A 19147-nucleotide genomic window follows, 5' to 3' on the forward strand; every position below is an offset into this window, starting at 1 on the left:
CTGTGACAAGGAGCTCACTACATTCTGCTGTGAGACTACTATAACAGCTAGAAAGGTTCTCCTTAGCCCCCAAAGTACCTTCGTGCAGTGCTCACCCACAAACTGAAGCTCTGTCTTCAGGAAGAATAGTCTACTCCCTTTTGCCAATGAAGATATTTGGAAACAGTGCTGCTGCCCCACCCTATCTTCTCCTTGCCAGGGCTCATGATTGCTGTCCCTTCACCCACTCTTGCCCCAGTTTCCTGTCCCTTCTCCATCCCTATTTCTCTTTTCTGGGTGTGGTTGGGTATGTCAGTCCAGACACTGCCCAGAATTTGGTACTCAAGTCTAGGGCCCAGGAATCTGGATTGGGAGTAAACTTCACAGATCACACAGGGACAGTCCCCCTTAATGAGCATGCCACCTGTCCACCATGAAGTCGTAAGCCAGCCACCACACTGTATCAGTTCAGGGTAAGCTTTGTCAGCTAAAATCCTCAAGTGCATGCATCCCAGTTATATCCAGCCGCATATAACTTTTAGTACTGCACTTTTTTCCCCAATGATTTTTAAAAAATAGCTAATACAGTCAATATGATGCAAAACTCAAAAGGTGTATGTATACAAGTTACAATGGACCGAACTGAAGTTTTAAAATAGTAAGACATGCCCAGGATCTTTCTGACCACTGTCCTCAGCCTGCAGCTCCCCTTCCCAGAAGCACCTGCTGTTACTAGTTTCTTGTGTCCATTGATTTTGCATCAGTGCAGGGTTTGTGTTTAGCTTTGTCAGTTCCCTCTGGTCAGTTTTCCTCCAGGGCCCTTGTGTGTTTGGGATCTGCCATTCTTTAGCTGTCACACTGGCGCTGTCTCCCAGAGGCATGCTGGCCGTGATGGGATGTGCTCTCTGTGCACAGAAACTCATCAGACCACAACTGCCCTCCCAACTTGGGGGAAGTCCACAGGGAGGCAACAGAATCTGGAGCCCAGGGCACCTTTGTTACTCTTATGGAGGCTGTTTCAGAAGCTCCTGGGAAGGAACTTTGTTGGAAGGCTCTCCTAGAAATTGGGATTTGGTGGTGCCAGGGTGGATCCTGGGCATGTCTTACTATTTTAAAACTTCGGTTGTAGTAAACATAATGTTCCTCATGTAACTATAGACTAATGATACCAAAAAAAAAAAAAAAACTTCAATTGTGCCACGATGTACACCCTGGGTTGAAAGTTGCTACATAAATGTCTTTGTTTACAGGTAAGGAAACTGAGGCCAACAGAGGAGAAGGCAGCCTGACAAAGTAAGAGGGCCTGTTGTTCCTGGGAAGCTCAGGCTCCCAGTGACCACAGGGTCCTCCCCTCATCTGGAGTCCAGGCCATTCTGTCCCAGTGTGTAAGGGAGACTGACCATGTAGAGGACCACATAGAGGTCAGGAGAACTGAGGTCAAGTTGCTTGCTCACACCCTTCTACACAGTTTCAGACAATTTCACCCAGAGGCCCAAACCAACACCTGCATGCCACGTGCATGTCTGCAGGCCCACGTAGGTGTGTACCATATGTGCCCAGTCTCACAGACATCGGTACCCCCTGCCTTTCTCCCTTGTGCTTTCTAATAAAGGAGCACATCCCTTCTATCATCTTTCTCCAGGTAAATGAAAAGAACATTTTCAATCTCCCTTTATGACTTTTGCTGGGTCCTTGCTGCAGCTTTTTTGCTAACTCCCTGCAGGCTTCAGCGGTTTCTTTGTGATTCCCTTTAGGCCTCTGGCCCTGCTCCTCCCTGTAAGCGGGTGGAGGGAAGGCTGCCCCTTCCCTGCTGAGTTCTTGCTCTTATCTTGCTTTTTTTCTACCCTTGCGTGTGTTCAACCTTCTCAGCCACTTGGCTTTTTTATCTCCTCTCTGAGGACTATACTGGTCTCCCAAGGGAAGGGACTGTTACTTCATTCCCCACTCTCGCTCGGTTCTGCGCTCTCCCCACAGCTGCCAGTCTCATGCCAGGCTGCTGATGGGTGCTCTCAGTTGATGGAGAAGAAAAGGAGTCCATGCCCAGTGGTGATTCAGCTCCTTATGCCATTTTCCGCAGAATTCATCAGCTTGCCCTGTCTGTCCCATGCCTGGGGAAGTTGTTTTTGCTACTTATAATAATCATTCCTTCTCCCTGAAAATCACTGCCACTGCTCCCACCCCTTCCCCTGGGATCCACTCATCCCACTGAAATCTGTTTTCTTATTCTTCTTTCTTTGGCTGGCTTCACTCCTCTCTGAAGTGTTTGAGAGGCACTTTTGCCAAGCATATTGTCCCCCTTGAAATGTCAGCAGGTTCACCCATAAAACACTCAGATTGGAAGCTCCTGAAGATCACATCTCCCCCATGTGATGAGCAGCTCGTCACTTTCGGAGCAGCCTGTTCCACTGTGAACACCTCTGAGCATTAGTTCTTTCTGTCACTGTGTCAGGAATCGAGTCTACTTAGAGTTTCCCTGAGAAGATCTTGGTTCCTGTCCTGGCAGCGACATGGCAAATCTGTACCCTCTCTCCCTCGTGGTCTCCCAGCCAGACTGCTCAGTGGGAAGGCACACAGTACACAGGTTTGGGGTCAGGCTCAGCTAAGTTCAAAGCCATCTTCTCTTTCTGCACCTGTGGGGCTTTAGGCGTGCTCTGCGACTTCATCTGCTTCCTCATCCATCAAATGAGGTTCCTAATGCCTGCCTTGTTGAGTCTTTGAGAGAACGGAATAAAATAGCAGAGTTAAGATCTTAGCACTATGCCTTGTATGTAACAGACCCTGTTACTAGTGGTTATTTATCATCATCACCCTCAAGCTTCCTATTTTGCAGGCTCTGTGCTAATGATTAGAGAGTGGGGAGAAAAAATATGAAGTATAGGACAGTTCTGCTTATGGCATTATTGAAGAGAAAACACATTCAGAATGAACGGGAACAACAAATGAGGCAGCAAATAGAAGGGCCTGAACAGAGCAAATGCCTAGAGGTTTGGAGCAGGTGATAGTGCCTGCCAGGACTGATCACACCTCCCCAACGTCAGCTGTCCCTGGGAGCACAAATCCCTACCCAGCCCAGATCACTCCCCTGTACTCCATCTACACCTACATATTCAACTCCAGGTGGACACCCACCTCCAAATAGCACACACCTCTTGCCCTAAACCCACCCTATCCCACCCAAAACTTCTCCAGGGATGTTCCACCATTGGCCCATTCACCAGGGCAGATGGCCAGTCCCTGGCCTGGCCTCTTTCCTTCCATCCTATTTTCTAAGCAGCCTAACCTATGGACCCTGTCTCTTAACTAGGACTCAACTTTCCATTTTTCTTCACGTCTCCTACCCTTGTCTTAGTCTATGTTCTCACCACATCTTTCCTAAATTGCTCCAGTACCCTTCAAACTCTTCTGGTCTCCAGTCTTGTTTCCTCCAACATGTTGTAGCAGTGATCCTTCTAAATTCCATTGTCTCGCTTTTCTGCCCAACACCCTTGGCTGGCTGGCTGCTGATCTCAGGAAGGAGTGCACAGTCCTAGCTTGGCAGTGTGATCACAGCTGCAAGCCTCCTTGGTGCTCGGGTCACTTCTTTTCCCTTCTGCCCTATCACTCACCTCTTCATTGTTTTCAGCCACACTACATCATGTGTGTGTTTCAGAACAGGCCGGGCTCTCTTACCTCTAGTTTTTGCTGTCTCCTGTGCTGGGCATCCATCGTCTGGCATCTTGGAAATGCTGTTTAGGTGTCATTTCCTTTGAGACATCTCGGACATCCCTCCTGTGGGCACCCACACAACCTGTCATGCTGTATGGCAGTTGTCTATTTGTCCGTCTCTCCAGCTAGCTAGAATTCCCATATAGGTAAGGCCCCAATTGTCTATGCATCTTTGTACCAGCATTCCTAGGACAGGAACTGGCCCACAGGAGGAACATAATATGTGTAGGATGTACGGATGGTTGGGAAGTTGGGATCTGAGCAGAGCCTTGAGGAGAGTGGAGTCAGACGGCCTGGGGTAGCTATCTGGCCCCTCCTCAGCTCATCCTTGTGCACTGAACCTGTGACTCACCCCCTCATTTGTCCCGAGGTAGCCTCCAAGTCTTTGCCATATGCAGGAGTGTATGCAGGAGTGACTGGTGCTGAGGTAGCCGGGGTTCCTGCTGGGCTCTCATTCTGTCCTGGGGCACAGATGTGTATTGCAGGTGATAGTGAGTGCTGTGATTGCAGGAAGGGCTGAGGGGACACTAACAACCCGGTTTTGGGCAGGTGGCTGGGAAAGCCTGTCTGAGGAAGAGATGTGTAGGCCGCATCATGGAAGAAAAGGAGCTAGCTCTGGGGGCCAGGAGAGCATTTAGGCTGGAAAGAACATATTTAGGCCCCGGCAGGAAAGAGGAGTCTATTACTGAAAGATCAGGTGTGGCGCAAGGGTGGCGAGGGTGGGGGAACCTGGAAGTGAAGTCAGTGAGGCAGGTGGGGTAGACCGCACTGGTCTGAGGGACCGTGGGTCAGACGGCTATATTCACAGGGCATGAGGAAGCCACTGAAGGACTCAGGCAAAGTGACGGGGCACTCTGGCTTGCGTTTGGGAGCGGACAGGAGCCGCTCTTGTGACATAGGGCGACTCGCTCGTTTCTGGCTTGAGTAATAAGATGGATGCTGGTGCCACTTGCCAAGAATGGGGAGGAGGGGAGGAAATCGAGTTCTCTTTTGGCCGTGTTAGGTTTGAGAGGTTTTTGAGTACCCAAATGAATGATTAAAATGAGTCTAGTTTGTAGGGGAGGCTTTCTGATCTTTGTCCTCCTCCTTGGTAAAAAGGAAGTATCAGCTGAATCGATTCCCTAGGACTGTTCCAAGGACCGGTGGGATAAACCACGTGAAGCACTCAGCTGCGCCAGGTGAGAAGAAATGCCCATGGGCAACGGGGAACCGGCCATTCGTCCCATCAGTTCTTGGACACAGCAGAGTGACGAAAGTAGTTTAAAACATTAATCTGAAATCTTCTGCACAGAATTCCAAATAGTGGATAGAGGGGAAAGCTCACACCCTAAGTGTGGGCTGTGCTTAGACTTCCTTCCAAAGAGCACAGTATGCAAAGTGTGGGCTGTGCTTAGACTTCCTTCCAAAGAGCACAGTATGCAAATGGAGGTGTAACTGGACTACTTGACACTACGTCAGACAGGCGACCTGGGTTAACAAACTGGGGACGTCACGTTGGCGGCACACACGCTTGACATGATGTACTGACAAATCCCAGTCCAGGTGCATTCTACAAAAACCTGACCAGTACTCTTCAGAACTGTCAAGGTCACCAAGAATAGGGAAAGTCCAAGAAAATATCACAGCTGAGAGGTCTAAATGTAGTCTGGTATCCTGGGTGAGATTCTGGAATGGAGAAAAGATGCTGGGGAAAATTAAGGAATCTGGTGAATGATAATGTATCAATGTCACCCATTAGTTACGATAAATGTAACTATAGAGTAACATGTTAACCACAGGGGATGCTGGGGGAGGGGCACAGCAACTCTGTCCTTTGCATCTTCTCTATAATAATCTAAAACTATTCTAAAATAAAAAGTTGGGTTATATTAAAAATAAAACCAGTCTGGAGTTGGTGCACAGGTTAGAGGTTCTTCAACCTTGCACCAAAATGCCACCCCTTTGCCTTTGGAGAATGTTTCTGGCAGCCCCGGGGGCAATTAGGCTCTGTCCCACTTAACTCTCAGTGACTGGGCCAGCACGTCAGTCTCCCACCCGGGTTCCCTTGTGTTTGGAATCCTGGAAACCATTTCTACACAACTCTCTTATTTCTCTTTGCTCAGAGTACATGCCTATCTTCTCACGCCAGGGCCTGGGAGAAAACCCAGGTGTGCTTTAGGCAGAGGCATTAAAGTCGGAACAGCACATCTGGATTGGGGACCCCATTCCAGCAGCATGAATACTCATCCAATCTTCAACAAATATTTCCTGTGTATGTATGATGAGCCAAGCAGTATCCTGGGTACCAAGGATATTGCAGAGGAAAAAAAATTCCCCATTTTCTTGGAGCTTCCATAGTAGTAGGAAGAGACATACAAATGAATAATTAAATGCCGAGGAGTGAGAAGTGCTGAGAAAAATAAAGGAGGGAGAGGAAAAAGGGAGGTGCTATTTTTACAGTTAAACAGGGCAGTGATATTTAAGCCAAAACTTGAAATGAGGGAACAAGCCTCACCTATCAAGGTAGAAACATGACGGGCAAGGGGAACAGCTTCTGCAAAGGGCCTGAGGCAGAATGTGCCTGGGGTCTGAGGAACCAGAGGACTGGGAGTGAGGGGCAGTGAGAGGAGAGGAGCTCAGGCAGTCCCCCCGAGGTCAGATCAGGTAGGCTTTAGGTCCTGAGGAGGTTTGGGATTATATTCCTAGTGGGATGGGAAGCCACTTGGACAGTTTGAATCAGTAATTTAACACAACCTGATTAACATTTTTAAAAGCTCTCTCTGGCTATGGTGTGGAGAATAGACTACAGGAAGAGTAGGTGTAAGTGGAGATAATTAGGAGGCTATTACAATATCCAGACAAGTGATAACAGCAGTGCTGAAAGGGGTGGGAGCTGTTGGCTTCTGGATCTGTCCTGAAGGCGAAACCTCTAGTGTAGGGGCCGGCCTACGGCCGAGGCTGAGTCCCACTATGGCTGAACACCGCCCTTCCACTCTAGTTGACCAATGCCCTAAGGTGGCGCACGCTTCCTGGGCGCCACCCTGCCTGGTTAGGTGGCATTAGCATAAGGAAGTTGCTCCTATAGGCTTGATCACCATAGGCCAGCTTCCTTTATATAAGGCATAAGCAGGAAAGAAGCACTCACTCTCTTTCCCACTCTCTCAATCTCTGTCTCCCTCTCTCCCCTCATTCTTCTTCTCATTCGCTCCCCCCGGCTGTTGCTTTTTCTCACTCGCCTTCTCCCGGCCTTCCGAGCAACAATAAAGAACTGAAGTGAACCAGGTCTGTGTACGTATCGCTGTCATCACCGCAACAAGGGGCGAACGCGGTACTCTAGGGTCTGCTGGGTACTGGAGAAGGGGAGTCAAGGATGATTCCAAAGTGTTTGGCCTCCAGAGCCAAAGGAGGGTGAAGTCTGTGTGCAGGGAGCATTTCACACCACAGGCTGAGAGTGGGAGAGGCGGCCAGAGGCTGGGGAAGAGCAGCCAGTGAGCTGGGAGGAGAGCAGAGTGCCGCTCACAGGCCCGGTGGAGGAAGCGATTCCGCAGGCAGTATGTGCCTCAAAAGCTACTAAGGTCAGACCGGAAGCTGACCCTTGGCTTTGGCAGGCCAAGTCATCCGTGACCTTGGTAAGGATACTTGTTATGGGGACGTGAGAAAAAGAGCTTGGAGTGGGATGAAGTGGAGGCAGGGAACTCCAACAACTCTTGGAGAATTTTTCTCTCAGGGCAGCAAAGACATGGGGTGGCTGCCAGAGGATGCGGAGTCCGGGAAGTCATTTCTAGCATGGGAGCTCTGACCGGTGTTTGCTGCACGAGCCGGGCGAGATCCCGACCACCTGAGTGTCCTTGTCACCTACTCCTCCCTGGGGACTCCCACGAGCTCCCAGCGCCCCCAGCCCCACCTGAACCCCCTCCCACTGCCTGCTCCCTGTTCACTCTGTGAGGCAACCCTCCCAACCTTTCCAGTTCACCTCAGACCTGACTCCTGCTGTTTCCTCTCATCAACCAGATTGTACATTTTTTGGTAACTAGCACGCAGATTGCATTTCTGGGATGCTTCTGTAGACCTCACTGAATTCCTGCCCCTGGGAGGCAGGGAGGCAGATATCATTCCCATTTTCCAGGCACAGAGTTTGTGCAGGACCACACTGCTGAGTCCCAGAGCCTCACTCCATGAGATCATCTGGCCACAGGCTTGGGGAACCAGTGATAGCCTGCCCTTCTTGGCCAGCCACTCCTTGGTGGCTGTGCCTGTAGGGCAAGGACAACAAGGCCCCCCCCCACAAGCCCCCACCTTTGGGCGCTTCACCAGAGGAGGCTCGGTGCACAGGCCTTGGTCCTGAGAGTGTATGAAGGGCCAGGTGTCCAGGAAGCGGGGATGCAGGCTGCTGCCACAGCCCCCTCCATTGAGCCTCAGACTTCAGCAACTTTCAGAAGCTATGGCAGGACATTAGCTTAAGGGGAGAGAAGCCATGTCCGAATCTTCAATCAGAAGAATGGGGAACTGCCCTCGACATGTCACTGCCTTGGTGGTGTGACCTGGGGATGGTGAGTCCTGGAGAAAAATGGGATTTTGGTGTGGGAATGGTGTTATTTCTGTTTCTAACCTCTGCTTGCTTCATACTGGGCAAGACACCATCCTGCCTCTGTTTCTTTAAGAAAATGGGACTACGCTTCTTTCCAGCCAGCTGCAGGCTGATTTTTCCTAGTTGATTTTGAGTGGCATTGGCTGCGCTGTATAGGGACAGAGGCTAGGGGGCTGATCTGGCATTGCAGTGAGAGGCACAGAAGCCCAAGGCTTGCTCATTGGTAAGAAATCACCAGTTTATTGAATGAAAAACCCACCATCCACTCAGTCCTTTGCACCCCACCCCTCTCTCTGGCCTGAGAGAGAGCAGCCCAGGTGATGTTCTGGACAGCAGGGCTGAGCTAGGGTAAGGCCTGCAGAAGTTTTGGGGAGGGCTGGAGAATGAGAACAACACCTCCCCAAATGAAGTTCTGTGCAAAAACCTCTGGGAGGGATGGGAGGGCAAGTGTAAAAGCTCTGGGAGTGCTGAGCTGTGGCTCGGGGATGGGGGCGGCCCTCTGTACGCAGCTCCTCCCCAGGGGCCGGTGGTTGGCCAGACCTAGGTGTGCGGTAAGATGGAGGAGGGCGTCTGCTGGAGGGAGGCTGGGGCCCAGGCATGAGAAGGACAGATGGGACCAGGAAAGGGAGACAAAGGGACAAAATGGAGGGAATGGGGAGATAGAGGGTTACAGACAATTCATGGGTGGGGGTCTGCCTCCCTCTCTCCAGGTTTCAGGGAGAGGCGGAAGGGTGGGAGGCAGAGTAGGAGTCATCAAAACGCGGGGCCACAAGGATGGGGACTGGTGTCCAGGTGAGTCACATGGAGCTACCGAGATGGGCCATGCAGAGAACCAAAGAAACGCTCAAGGATGCGTGCAACATCTCCAGGGGCCTGGGGTGGTAGGAAGTCGTGCAGGGGAGGCAAGAAGGCCCTGCATCCCAGAAATACCCGGTACAGTATGGCCACAGAAGCACTGTCCTGGGGTGAGGAGGGCTGGGGCTGCTCTGTGACCGGGGAAGGGGGAGTCCTATGGGCTCTCACCCCCGGCGGGAGAGCCTGCAGCAGTGGTGAGTGGGCCACAGTTCAGGGGGGCGGGTGAGTCTGGCAGCTGGGTTTTAAAAAATGAGATCCTGATGTGGAGGGGAGGGCTGGGCTCAACTCTCAGCTGTGGGCCAGGATCCCAGGTCCTATTTCCAGGAAGGAAACTGGTGTCACATGGAGGGAGAGGCTGGAAGGTAGAAGGAGGGCTGGGCAGACTTAATTCCAGGGACAGGCGCCAGGAGGCAAAATCAACATGCCTCGGGCCTGGAGCAGGAAGGTGAGGAAGAAATGGAGGAAGAGAGGGGCCTGAGCACAGGGGAGGGGAGCAGTGTCCCCAGTGGCAGTGTCCTTCAGGACTAGGCAAGGGAGACGCAGGCCCCAGGGCCAGGAAGGGAGGATGCTAGGCCCAGGCCTGTTGGCCTACCCCTGCCTGCAGGCGGTGAGGCTGGTGGCAGTGCCAGGAGAGAGTAGCCAGGAGACAGTGCCCTCAGGTGGCCTTGGTGCCGCTGAAAAGTCCCACTGGAAAGTGCTTGACATGGGTTGGCCACTGGGCAGCCAGCTGGAAGAACTTGATGTCACTCCACTCAACTCCATCAATGGACACTGGGGGTGACAAGGTAAGGAGGGTGTAACCAGGGCTGCTAAGGGGTTCCCCTTGGGAGGCCATCACCTCCTTCTCCCAGAGTCCCCGTCACCCCTCTTGCATCTGCCCACCTCTCAGCATGGTCTGCTGCTGCTTGGCAGAGCAGATGAGGCGGCTGATGCCTTCGATGACCTGGCTCTTGGAATCCACCTCCTTTTCTCGAGGTTTCTTGCTCAGGAAGATCGTGGGAACTGGAACGCAAGCAGGACCCGCCTGTCACAGCTCCTGGAAAAGCAGCCATCCCACTCCTCCCTCGTCCCTGCCTTGGCCATCTTCCTGGGGAAGGGGAGGTGATCTGCGAGAAGCCATCCCTTCCTTCCCTGCACTCCTCAGGCCAGCTCCTGCCCTACTCCTGCACTGGTCTCCTGGCTTTGACCAATATCCCACCTGTCCCTTGGTCTCCCTGGGTCTTGAGATCTTCGTCTGTATAATGAGGGCCTGGGGCCAGATGGTAACTGAGGTCCCTCCTAGCTTAGGTGCTCTGGTGCACTACCTTGCACACTCATGTGCTGTGTGGGGCTGTCTTCTGGGGCCGCAGAAAGGCTGAGCAGCATATGTACAGCTCTGCCCCTCTGCCTGGTGCCAGGGGCACACTCCCTGGCCCACTCCCCACCTGGGAAGAGGCAGGAACGGAGACCCTGCTGAGCTGACTGGCCACCCCAGGCGAGTCTCTGGGGTACAGGTCTGTTTTCATCTGCTGGCCTTGCAGAGCCCCCTGCCTGTCCTCCAAGGTAGATCTGTAGAGTGCAGGCATGAACAGAGAGCCCCAACTGCTTTGGGAGTACCCAGAGGAGGAGGAGTGGGTCCCACAGTTAAAGCCCCCTTCCTGACAGCTGGGTGAGTGGGTCAGCAAGGGCCCTCGAGTCACCCTGGCCAGATCTGTGGGTTTACAATGGGAGCTGACAGCAGCAAGCACTGCCCCAGCCCTGGCCAGGCTTGGGGGGAACTCCTGCCTCACTCCCCAGAGCACAGGGCCCAGGGCTACCCTCAACTCTACCTCTGGTGCCTTAGGCCACCCCTCTTATCTGGAATGGTATGTATTTCCCTTAATTCTTATAAACAACCATGACCTTTTGCTCATGAAGGCTTGAGTGTGTATGCTGTGCTCCAAGGGGCCAGTGACCATGGAGATGTCCTCTTTGGTCACACGGTCCATCCCTGAGGGTGGTGGCCAGGAAGGCTCCCTTCCTTATGGCAGCACCAACAGCCTCAGCCCTAAGGTGCTGACGTTCGGCAGGTAGGGACCAGTGAGACTCACTGGGGACCTCGATCTCCTTCATGACAGCAGGAACAGCCTTGTCTCACAAGGTGAGGCAGGACCCCCGCAGGGCCCCAGGCGGGACTGTGCGGTGCATGCGCTGCTGCGCCCTCTGCTGGGGTCTCCCGGTCTCCCCCAACTCTGAGAGAAGAGGTGGAGTGGCGTGGTGGCCCCCACTGCCTCTGGCCTCGGGTATCACTTACCTTTCTTGTTCTTCTCTTTGGTGACCACAGTCATAGCCATGGTGCCAGAAAGCTGGCCCTCCCCACCATGGGGTAGGCGGGAAACCTGTACTGAGCGGAAGACACTCTTGAGGGTGTTCTTGGAGCTGGCATCCCTCTTGTCACCTTCCCTCCTCCGCTCCCCAGGGTGGCCCAGCCAGTAGTCCACCTGGAGGCCAATCACGTCCCCATAGGGGCTGTTGGGGCTCCTGGAGGAGACAGGAACGGAGCAGGCTCTGCCCCAGCTGCCCACCACATGGACAGAGAGGGCTGAGGGGGGCCCGCCAGGCTCTGGGAGGGACCAAAGGAGGTGGCTGGCTATGTGGCTCCGGTTTCACAGAGTTGGTATGTGTGGCAGTGAGGAGTCAGGCTGATGTGAGGACAAAGCCAGGAGACGTTCAAGTCCCGAGTCACTTTGACAAAAACCAATTAAAAAGTCATGGTGGTGGGGGATAAAGGAGGCAGAAAAGAAGGAAGCTTTACAAAGGAAGAACGCGCATGCACACATGCCCACGCACACACACCCGTGCACACACAGGCACACACCCAGCAAACAGAGCTTGGCAAAAAGCAGCCAAGGGCTGGAGAGATTCAATAGGGCAGAGGTGGCAGGCAGCATGGTGGCCGGCGCGGGGCTTGCTGACGGATGCCGACCTGCCTTTCTCTTGTTTACGGCACTTCTAGCTCGGGGATAATTTTAGCTCCAAGCAGAGAAAGAGCTGATGCTTTCTTGAAAGGAGGTGCCAGACACAATAGGTACAAAGGCTACAAAAGTCATCTGATGTTTCTTTCTGTCTGGTTGCAGCCTTCCACTAGAAACCAGCTTCAGTGGGGCAGGAAAGGAGGCTGAGGCAGGCTGGGGCCCAGAGCCCCCAGGAAGCCTGAACTGTGGGTCACCAGGGCATAACCTGGCTGTGTGGGACTCCTCTCCTGCAACTTCCTTCTCTGGTCAGTATATGATCTTGAAGTGTGATGACCAGGGAAAGAGAGGGCAAGGGAGAGCTGGCCTCTGAGAACACACTCTTTTGGAGGATCATGAGGATCCTTGGTGGCTCTGGAAAAGCCACTGGCCAGTCCTACCCTTTCGGCTGCTACAAAGGCCCTCATCAGAGGGACAGGAGGAGGCAAGGCAGAGGAAGCAATGCAGTGCAGAAGGAGGAGCAGGGTGCCCTGATGTTCTGAGCCAGGCCCCACCCATTCCTCCCCTGAGAGCCTGTTCCCTGGGCTGCCCTGCGGGAGACCCCCTGCCCCTCCCTGTCAGCTGCTTAACCCAGAGGCCTCCCTGGCCACCGGATCTACTCTGGGTACCTCAGATCCTAAAGACATCCCCCACTAACTTTTCACAGCACTTACTGCAGCCCACACGGCTTGAATTCGCTGCCTTGGCACTGCTGGGGACCAGGAGCCTGGGCACCAGGACCAGGGACTGCCATCCCGTTTGCAGCTCCAGCTCCAGGGCCTCATGCGGCCACCACGCCGACGGACAGACAGATGAATGCAGGAGAGAAGGCCACACCTCCCTCATACTAGGCCCTGACACATTCTTATGTAAGCCTCACAACAAGACTGAGATGTGGCTATTTCACCCCAACTTTCAGAATCAGAAATGAAACTTAGTAAGTTGTCTAAGTGACAAAGGTTATTGGCAGGACCAAACTTCATCAGGCTCCTGAACCTTTGCTCCTACCTGTGCACTTCCTTGTAAAATCTCATTTTAACAAGAACCCCCACCCCTGCCCCATATCTGATCACCCTTGATTCCCATCAGATTCTTCACCCCCCAGCCCCCCAGGAGATTTCTGACCCCCAGGCTGTTCATCAAGGATCCTGTTGGGTCAGTTTAGCCAGACTCCCCCTGCCCCCTGATGTCTCCTCTTAGTAATTTCCATCCTGGCCCCTACCTTCTCCTTAGCTATAAATCCCCATGATAGCCCCACTTTGAATAAAGCCCCCTCTTACTGTGCTTTAACCCATGTCCCTGAATAATTTGTTCTTTAACCCTAGCTAATACAGTAGACATACACAGAACAGCTCAAACTGAGCCTGGGTTAGACTCCCATACCCACACTTTTTCACCACGCTGGGCAGTGTCACAAGACACACACAGCACTTTATAGCCACAAAGGGCCTCTCTGCCCTCTGTCTCGTTCAGCCATATAACGTGTGAGATTGGGCAGAAAGAACCCTCCACTTCACAGAGCTGTTCCATGACATGCTACATCTCGGAATTCTAACTCTGTGTCCTCACCACCAAAGTACTTTCTAAGCCCCCCCTCGCCCCCTCATGTGTTGTCCTGTTCTATGCTGCTGCAGGCAGCAGGGAAGTCAAGGCCCCCAGGCCCTGATGGAGGGACAGGTACAGGCAAGGGCCTTACCCCACAATGGCGAGGGCACTGCTCATGGATGGGGACGAGGGTGGCGTGGCTGTGGCATCTCGGCTCAAGCCCGAGCTGGAGGGTGGTGATGTGGAGGGCACAGTAAGGCTGACCACAGGTGAGTCGTCCCCATCACCTGCTGGGGACAAACACAGCCTGAGGAAGCCACCCTGACATGCAGGGGGCAAGGAGTCAAGGTGTCCCTGTCTCAGCTGCGGCCTGCTCTTCTCTGGGCCTTAGATGCCTCCCCACCACCCCTGCCACGGCTTTACCTGGGGAGTGGGAGTGCCCACCATCTTCCTGCTCAAACTCTGACTTAAGCTGAGGATACCCAAAGGCATCACCCTCTGGTCTGCTGGACCAGAAAGGAGGCCAGGAGGGCACCACCCTCACTACAGAAGCCAAGGGGCCCCAGGCTCACCTGTCATTGAAGGGGAGTCTTCAACCAGACCCACCTTCACCACCTGGGAGAAAAGAGATACTGCATTAGATCCTCTCACTAAAGCTGGACACGTTTTGATCCAGCTGGAAGCAGATGGTTGGAAACAACAGCTGTTACTGCACATTATTTGGTCAGAGGCTTTTAAGATCTTTGCAAATCCAGAGCAGCCCTGATCTTTAAGAGATGTGAAAAAGCCAGTCCAAATAATGAGGTGGGGGCACATGAGACTGTGCAGCCCTTCTCCGGGGATAAGGCCAAAGCCACCTCGAAGGCAGGAACCATTTCCGTATCCTGATCTCATTTCTCCTAAGACCACATGGTAGGAGGCCACCTTCTCATGTCAGAGAGGAAGAGGGAGGGGGAGCTGCTGCGAGAAGGCCTGGGAACACGGGATGTCACAGTGAGGGTGCTCTGCACGCCTGCCTGCGGCACCAAGCCAAGACGATGCACTGACGTGCCAACACCAGCTCCCTCCTTTCCAGACTTCCTGGAATCGGGACGAATATGGATGAGGGGTGGGTGGTGGGTACCCACCCCAAGGCAGGAGGGATAATTTCAGCTTCCTAAAGAATTTTAGATACCTCACAGAGAATCCTGGGGACAGAGGGGGCCCTCCAGTGGCCAGCAAAGGGCACAGCTAGAGACAGACTATTTAACTGCCATGGCTGTGGCTGGCAGGGGCAGGTAAAGTCCTGTGAACCAGCAGGCCTGGGACCTAGCCCCTGGCAGACATGCAGCACAGCTGGGAGGTCGTCAAACCTGGATCCTAGGGACTGATGTGGAGTGGAGATCAAATGCAGGTGGTCCCCTCGAGGCTGCTCAGAGCACAGAGCTGCCATTCACTGAAGTCTGTACAAATTCTTAATGCAGCCTTATTTCAGTTCCCGGAAAATAACATATCAACACTCTGAGCTTTCTGTATAGGACTCCCTTTGCTCCCCTGGCATTGCATGAGGCTTCCAGCTCCTTTGTTTGAACTTAAAATTTTGTGTCTCCTTCTTGGCTGTGAAGCCAGAACGGGCAGTGACCCATAGCTCCTTGAAGATCCCACAGCTCCATGAAGATGTGAGTCAGACCATCAGCTCAGGCTATGGACCAAGGTCTGGAGCCTCCAAAGTGGCTTTGGGAGCAGCCCTGAGAGCTAACAGGGATTGACTGGACTGGCCGCGTGGGAGGTTTGCAAGTCATGAGAAGGGGCAGGAGATTTTCCCCAGGCTCAGGCATCTCCCAAGATACCTCAAGACATGCACAATCTGGGGCGAGCAGAGAACAGGGACAGTTGGAGCTGGGCTCCTCATGTGTACATGTCCCTTCCCCCACAGAGGCAAGCAGGGATCCTCAAGGAGACTATAGGAAAAGATACAAGCTCGTCTGGAAGGGAAATCTGTTCCTCTCCTACATGAAAATCCGAGCTTTCAGCCAGGCCTCTGTAGTGGGCTTTGGCCCCAGCAAGGCATCGGCTCTGTCCCCTCTGGGACCCCTCTCTTGGTCGGTGGCCTCGGCCCTGTGGCCCAGCTACTGCCGAATGAACAAAGGCCAGTACCACCGATGTTGGAGACATTCAAGGTGTTTCCCCTTTGCTTTCAAAATCAACTCATCTGGAGACTGAGGTGGGGGCTAGAGCCTCTTCTTCTCAGTGTTCTGTCTGACCCTGAAGACAGAAATAACCTATTTCTCAGACTTCTCTTTATAATACCATCTTAACATTATTTCTGAGGCAGCCTACTTTTCCCTGGAGCCATAGAAGCTATGCTTTGGAAAACACTCCCTAGGTTCAGGTCTGTGGTAACAAACATAAGATACCAGTGATGACCTGGGATGGCCACGGTTCGGGAAAGGAGGACACTGAAAGAACAGCTCAGTATGTGCCCCAGCCCAGGGTTTCCCCATCTTGGCAATATTGACGTTAGGGGCCTGATCATCCTCTGTCGTGGGGGCTACAGGAAGTTAAGCAGCATCCCTGGTCCCTACCCACTAGATGCCAGTAACACCCCCACTCCCAGCTGGGACAACCAAAAATGTCTGCAGACATTGCCAGATGTCCCCTGGGGGCAAAACTGTCTCTAGATGAGACCCCCCCGTTTAGATGAGTCTTTTATTTTTGTGTGTGCGTTGGGGGAGGCCAGGGAGCCAGGAGGTCCTCGGGAGGTGCAGAGGAGAGGGGAGGCAATACTTACGCCAATGAAAGGGATAAACTTCTGATACGAGTCTTCATCAGGGCTATTGAGAGAGACAGGGAAGTTTTACAGTTACTGGGTGAGATGGCATGGAGAACTGGGGACATAAGTTTTTCACATTTTATTGTGGCTTCTAGGGAGTCCAGACACTACATGACATCTTGTCATCACGTCTCAGGATGGCATGGGGAGCCACATAAGGGAGGCAAACGACCCAATTCTGAACACTACACCCCTGCCCCCACCTCTGAACTTCAGTCCTCGGATGGGTTTCTCTGTAATGAGGGAACCCATGTGGGGAGGCCCAGGGTAAAGAAGAGAGGGACTGGATGGGAGGCAGTCAAAACTCTGTTTCTCTCCTAGTCTCTTGGGTTTCTAAGAAGGGAAATGGAGCAGGGAGAAGGAAAATGTGAAAAAGCAGAGAAAATTCAAGATTTATCTGGGCCACCCACCTGTTTTTAAGATACCCCCCAAAGGCAAACTTACAACTTATGCCTGCAGGTCAGCATGGCTTCAGCTACAGGAAGCTGGTGTGTCACGCCAGCTCCACTGACATATTGCATCACCCGCCCCACCACGTCCAGTTGCTCTGCAGAAAAGCCAAGAGATAACTGCCGATTTATGTCAGCAGGTAAATCTGAAAACCCTGTTAGAGAGAGCCTCCTTCCTCAGACCCATCAGAAGACCCTAGGAGTTGAGGTAGAGAAAGGGCTCTAAAGAGCCTTTGGTCTTGAGTTGCAGGAGTTACGAACCCATAGCCGTCCTCTCCCTTCCAATCTCTTTTTGCAGGTCCTCAAAGCCCTGCTTTTCCAGGCATATCATGCTGCGGCCTTGGTCTTTGCTTTTTCCAATCTCGTAACTTACAGGAACTCCTCCACATCCATCAATCTCAGCCTAGCACCTCCTTCAGGCCTCTCAGCTTTGCAAGCTTGCGCTTGCTCTAATCCCTGCCATCTTTACTCTGTGTCTCAGGAAGAGCCGTGCTGGGGTGGCGTTGCTCCTTCATCAGTAGACCACTAACTGTTCTCTGCCTCTATTTGATCTCTATAACTAGAAATGTCCTCCTCACCACATCCTCATGGCTCTCCTTATTTTCAGATGTATAGGAGCAGCAAATAGCAGAGTCTAGAACCATCCAGAGTGGAGGGGCCGCACATGATGGCCTCCTCTTAGTAAATACTTACTGAGAACAGTGACTGCGAGTGTTAGAACCATGCGGAGGAAAAGAAGCATGCTCCCCTGGCTCCCCTTCAGCCAAGCCAGGCTCTCCCTGAACAGGGGGCACTCTGCCTCAATCCCAAGGGGCCATTCATTACCTGACACTGGGGGCTCCGAGCGACTGAACAGATCTCTCCAGCCAGAATCAAGGAAGATACTGCTGTATCTACTGTCGACTGAGCCCAAGTATTTGGCCACAGGGTGAGAACCTGTAGATGGAAACCAGAAGTGAGCTGGTTAGGACACAGAATGACAGCCTGACCTTTGGTCTCCCAGACTGTCCCTTCAGGAGTGGGATCTGCCACATTTTTACCGAGGGGAACGATGAGGAAGCGCATGTAGCTGAGCCAGTCAGAGGTCTTACTGGCCAGCGACTTGACGAAGAACCGGAGGATGGAGCTCAGGTAACTCTGGCCTCCCACTGCCGCCACCTTCACCGGCCGTGGCATGGAGGAGTTGCAGTTGCAGCTGGGGAGGAAGGGGAGGGTCACAACACATTCAGGAGGTGCACCAGCATCCTACTGGCAGGGATGCCCCCAGCTCTGATTTGACTTGATCTCAACCCAAAGGGGAAACACAAACTAGTAAACAAAATAATAGAGAGGTAAAAAGCTACAGTGCTTTTGCACTTAGGAGGGAAATCCAGGATCAGAGAGGGCAGCTAATTGTCTAGAATTAGCTAAGGCTAATGGGAGACAGAACAGGGCAGTGCCACTGGGGGCCCATGGTGGGTGTGAGCCCAGACACCCAGAAGGCCTGCAGTTCTCCTTCCCTCAGGCAGGGACTCTGGGTCCCCTGGGAGGTCCTGGGATGGAAAGCCCTGGCTCTGGATGCCAAGCAACACGGCACTCTTAGAGGAAAGGGAGGAAAAGATATTTGAAAAACTCTGGGTCCTCTTTCCCTGGCCGCCTTCATCATGGGTTTAAGAAAAGGTTGAGGCAGGTCAAGGTATGCCAGGAGTTCAGGAAGGGAGGCAGGGAGGACAAGAAGGTGACATTTCACATCCTGACCTCTGGGGTCAGCAGGAACATCAGAGCATCATGGATGCATGCAAGGATCACAGGTTCTTGGTCTGACAAGGCCAGGAAGTCATGTCACTGCTTGGAAGTCAGGGTAGGAGGATCAAGTCAGAGGCAGCCCCAAAGGGCAGGAGATAAGCCAAGCCCTTACTAGCGCTGGATACGGGTGAGCAGGGCAGACAGCACGGCTTGGACCTCCACAGCGGAACAGGTGCACACGACAGGCTTCCGCTGATCCTGGAGCAGCTCTGCCACGTACTGGGGGTGGGGGGTGGGGGGGACAGGGACACAGATGAGACCATGCAGCAGGGACGCTGCACACCCACAGGTGCCAAGAGGGCAGGCAAGGCCCCGACCAACTGCAAGGTCCTGTCCTGTGTCCTTTAGACCAAAGCTGGGCAAAGGTCAGGCTTCTGGCTGCCAGTGAGAAGGTGAGGCAGACCCCACTTGGATGAACGAACTGGGCAATGTGGGAAGGTTTAAGAATCTTTAGATATTAACATAACTCTGTAGCCTACAT

The 19147-nt window shown here is 53.0% G+C and overlaps 1 protein-coding gene across 10 annotated transcripts in view; it reads right to left on the bottom strand.

Annotated features, from left to right (window-relative positions):
- Positions 1-8468: 8468 nt before the first annotated feature.
- The window catches only part of PACS1 (phosphofurin acidic cluster sorting protein 1), a 180138-nt gene continuing 169459 nt past the window's right edge, over positions 8469-19147 (bottom strand). For 4 of the 10 annotated variants that reach the window (XM_036929737.2, XM_036929754.2, XM_036929797.2 and 1 more), the window contains exons 15-24: positions 18779-18885; positions 17922-18076; positions 17707-17841; positions 16877-16979; positions 16391-16433; positions 14193-14235; positions 13772-13910; positions 11379-11605; positions 9989-10108; positions 8469-9877 (exon numbers count right to left, since the gene is read on the bottom strand). In XM_036929737.2, coding sequence (XP_036785632.2) covers positions 9762-9877; positions 9989-10108; positions 11379-11605; positions 13772-13910; positions 14193-14235; positions 16391-16433; positions 16877-16979; positions 17707-17841; positions 17922-18076; positions 18779-18885 — 1188 coding nt within the window. In that variant the 3' untranslated portion in view covers positions 8469-9761. The remainder of the gene's footprint in view (positions 9878-9988; positions 10109-11378; positions 11606-13771; positions 13911-14192; positions 14236-16390; positions 16434-16876; positions 16980-17706; positions 17842-17921; positions 18077-18778; positions 18886-19147) is intronic. The other 6 variants (XM_036929764.2, XM_057506879.1, XM_036929779.2 and 3 more) reach the window with 4 other exon arrangements.

The sequence above is a fragment of the Manis pentadactyla genome, chromosome 9 (assembly GCF_030020395.1).
Source record: "Manis pentadactyla isolate mManPen7 chromosome 9, mManPen7.hap1, whole genome shotgun sequence".
Lineage (NCBI taxonomy): Eukaryota > Metazoa > Chordata > Mammalia > Pholidota > Manidae > Manis > Manis pentadactyla.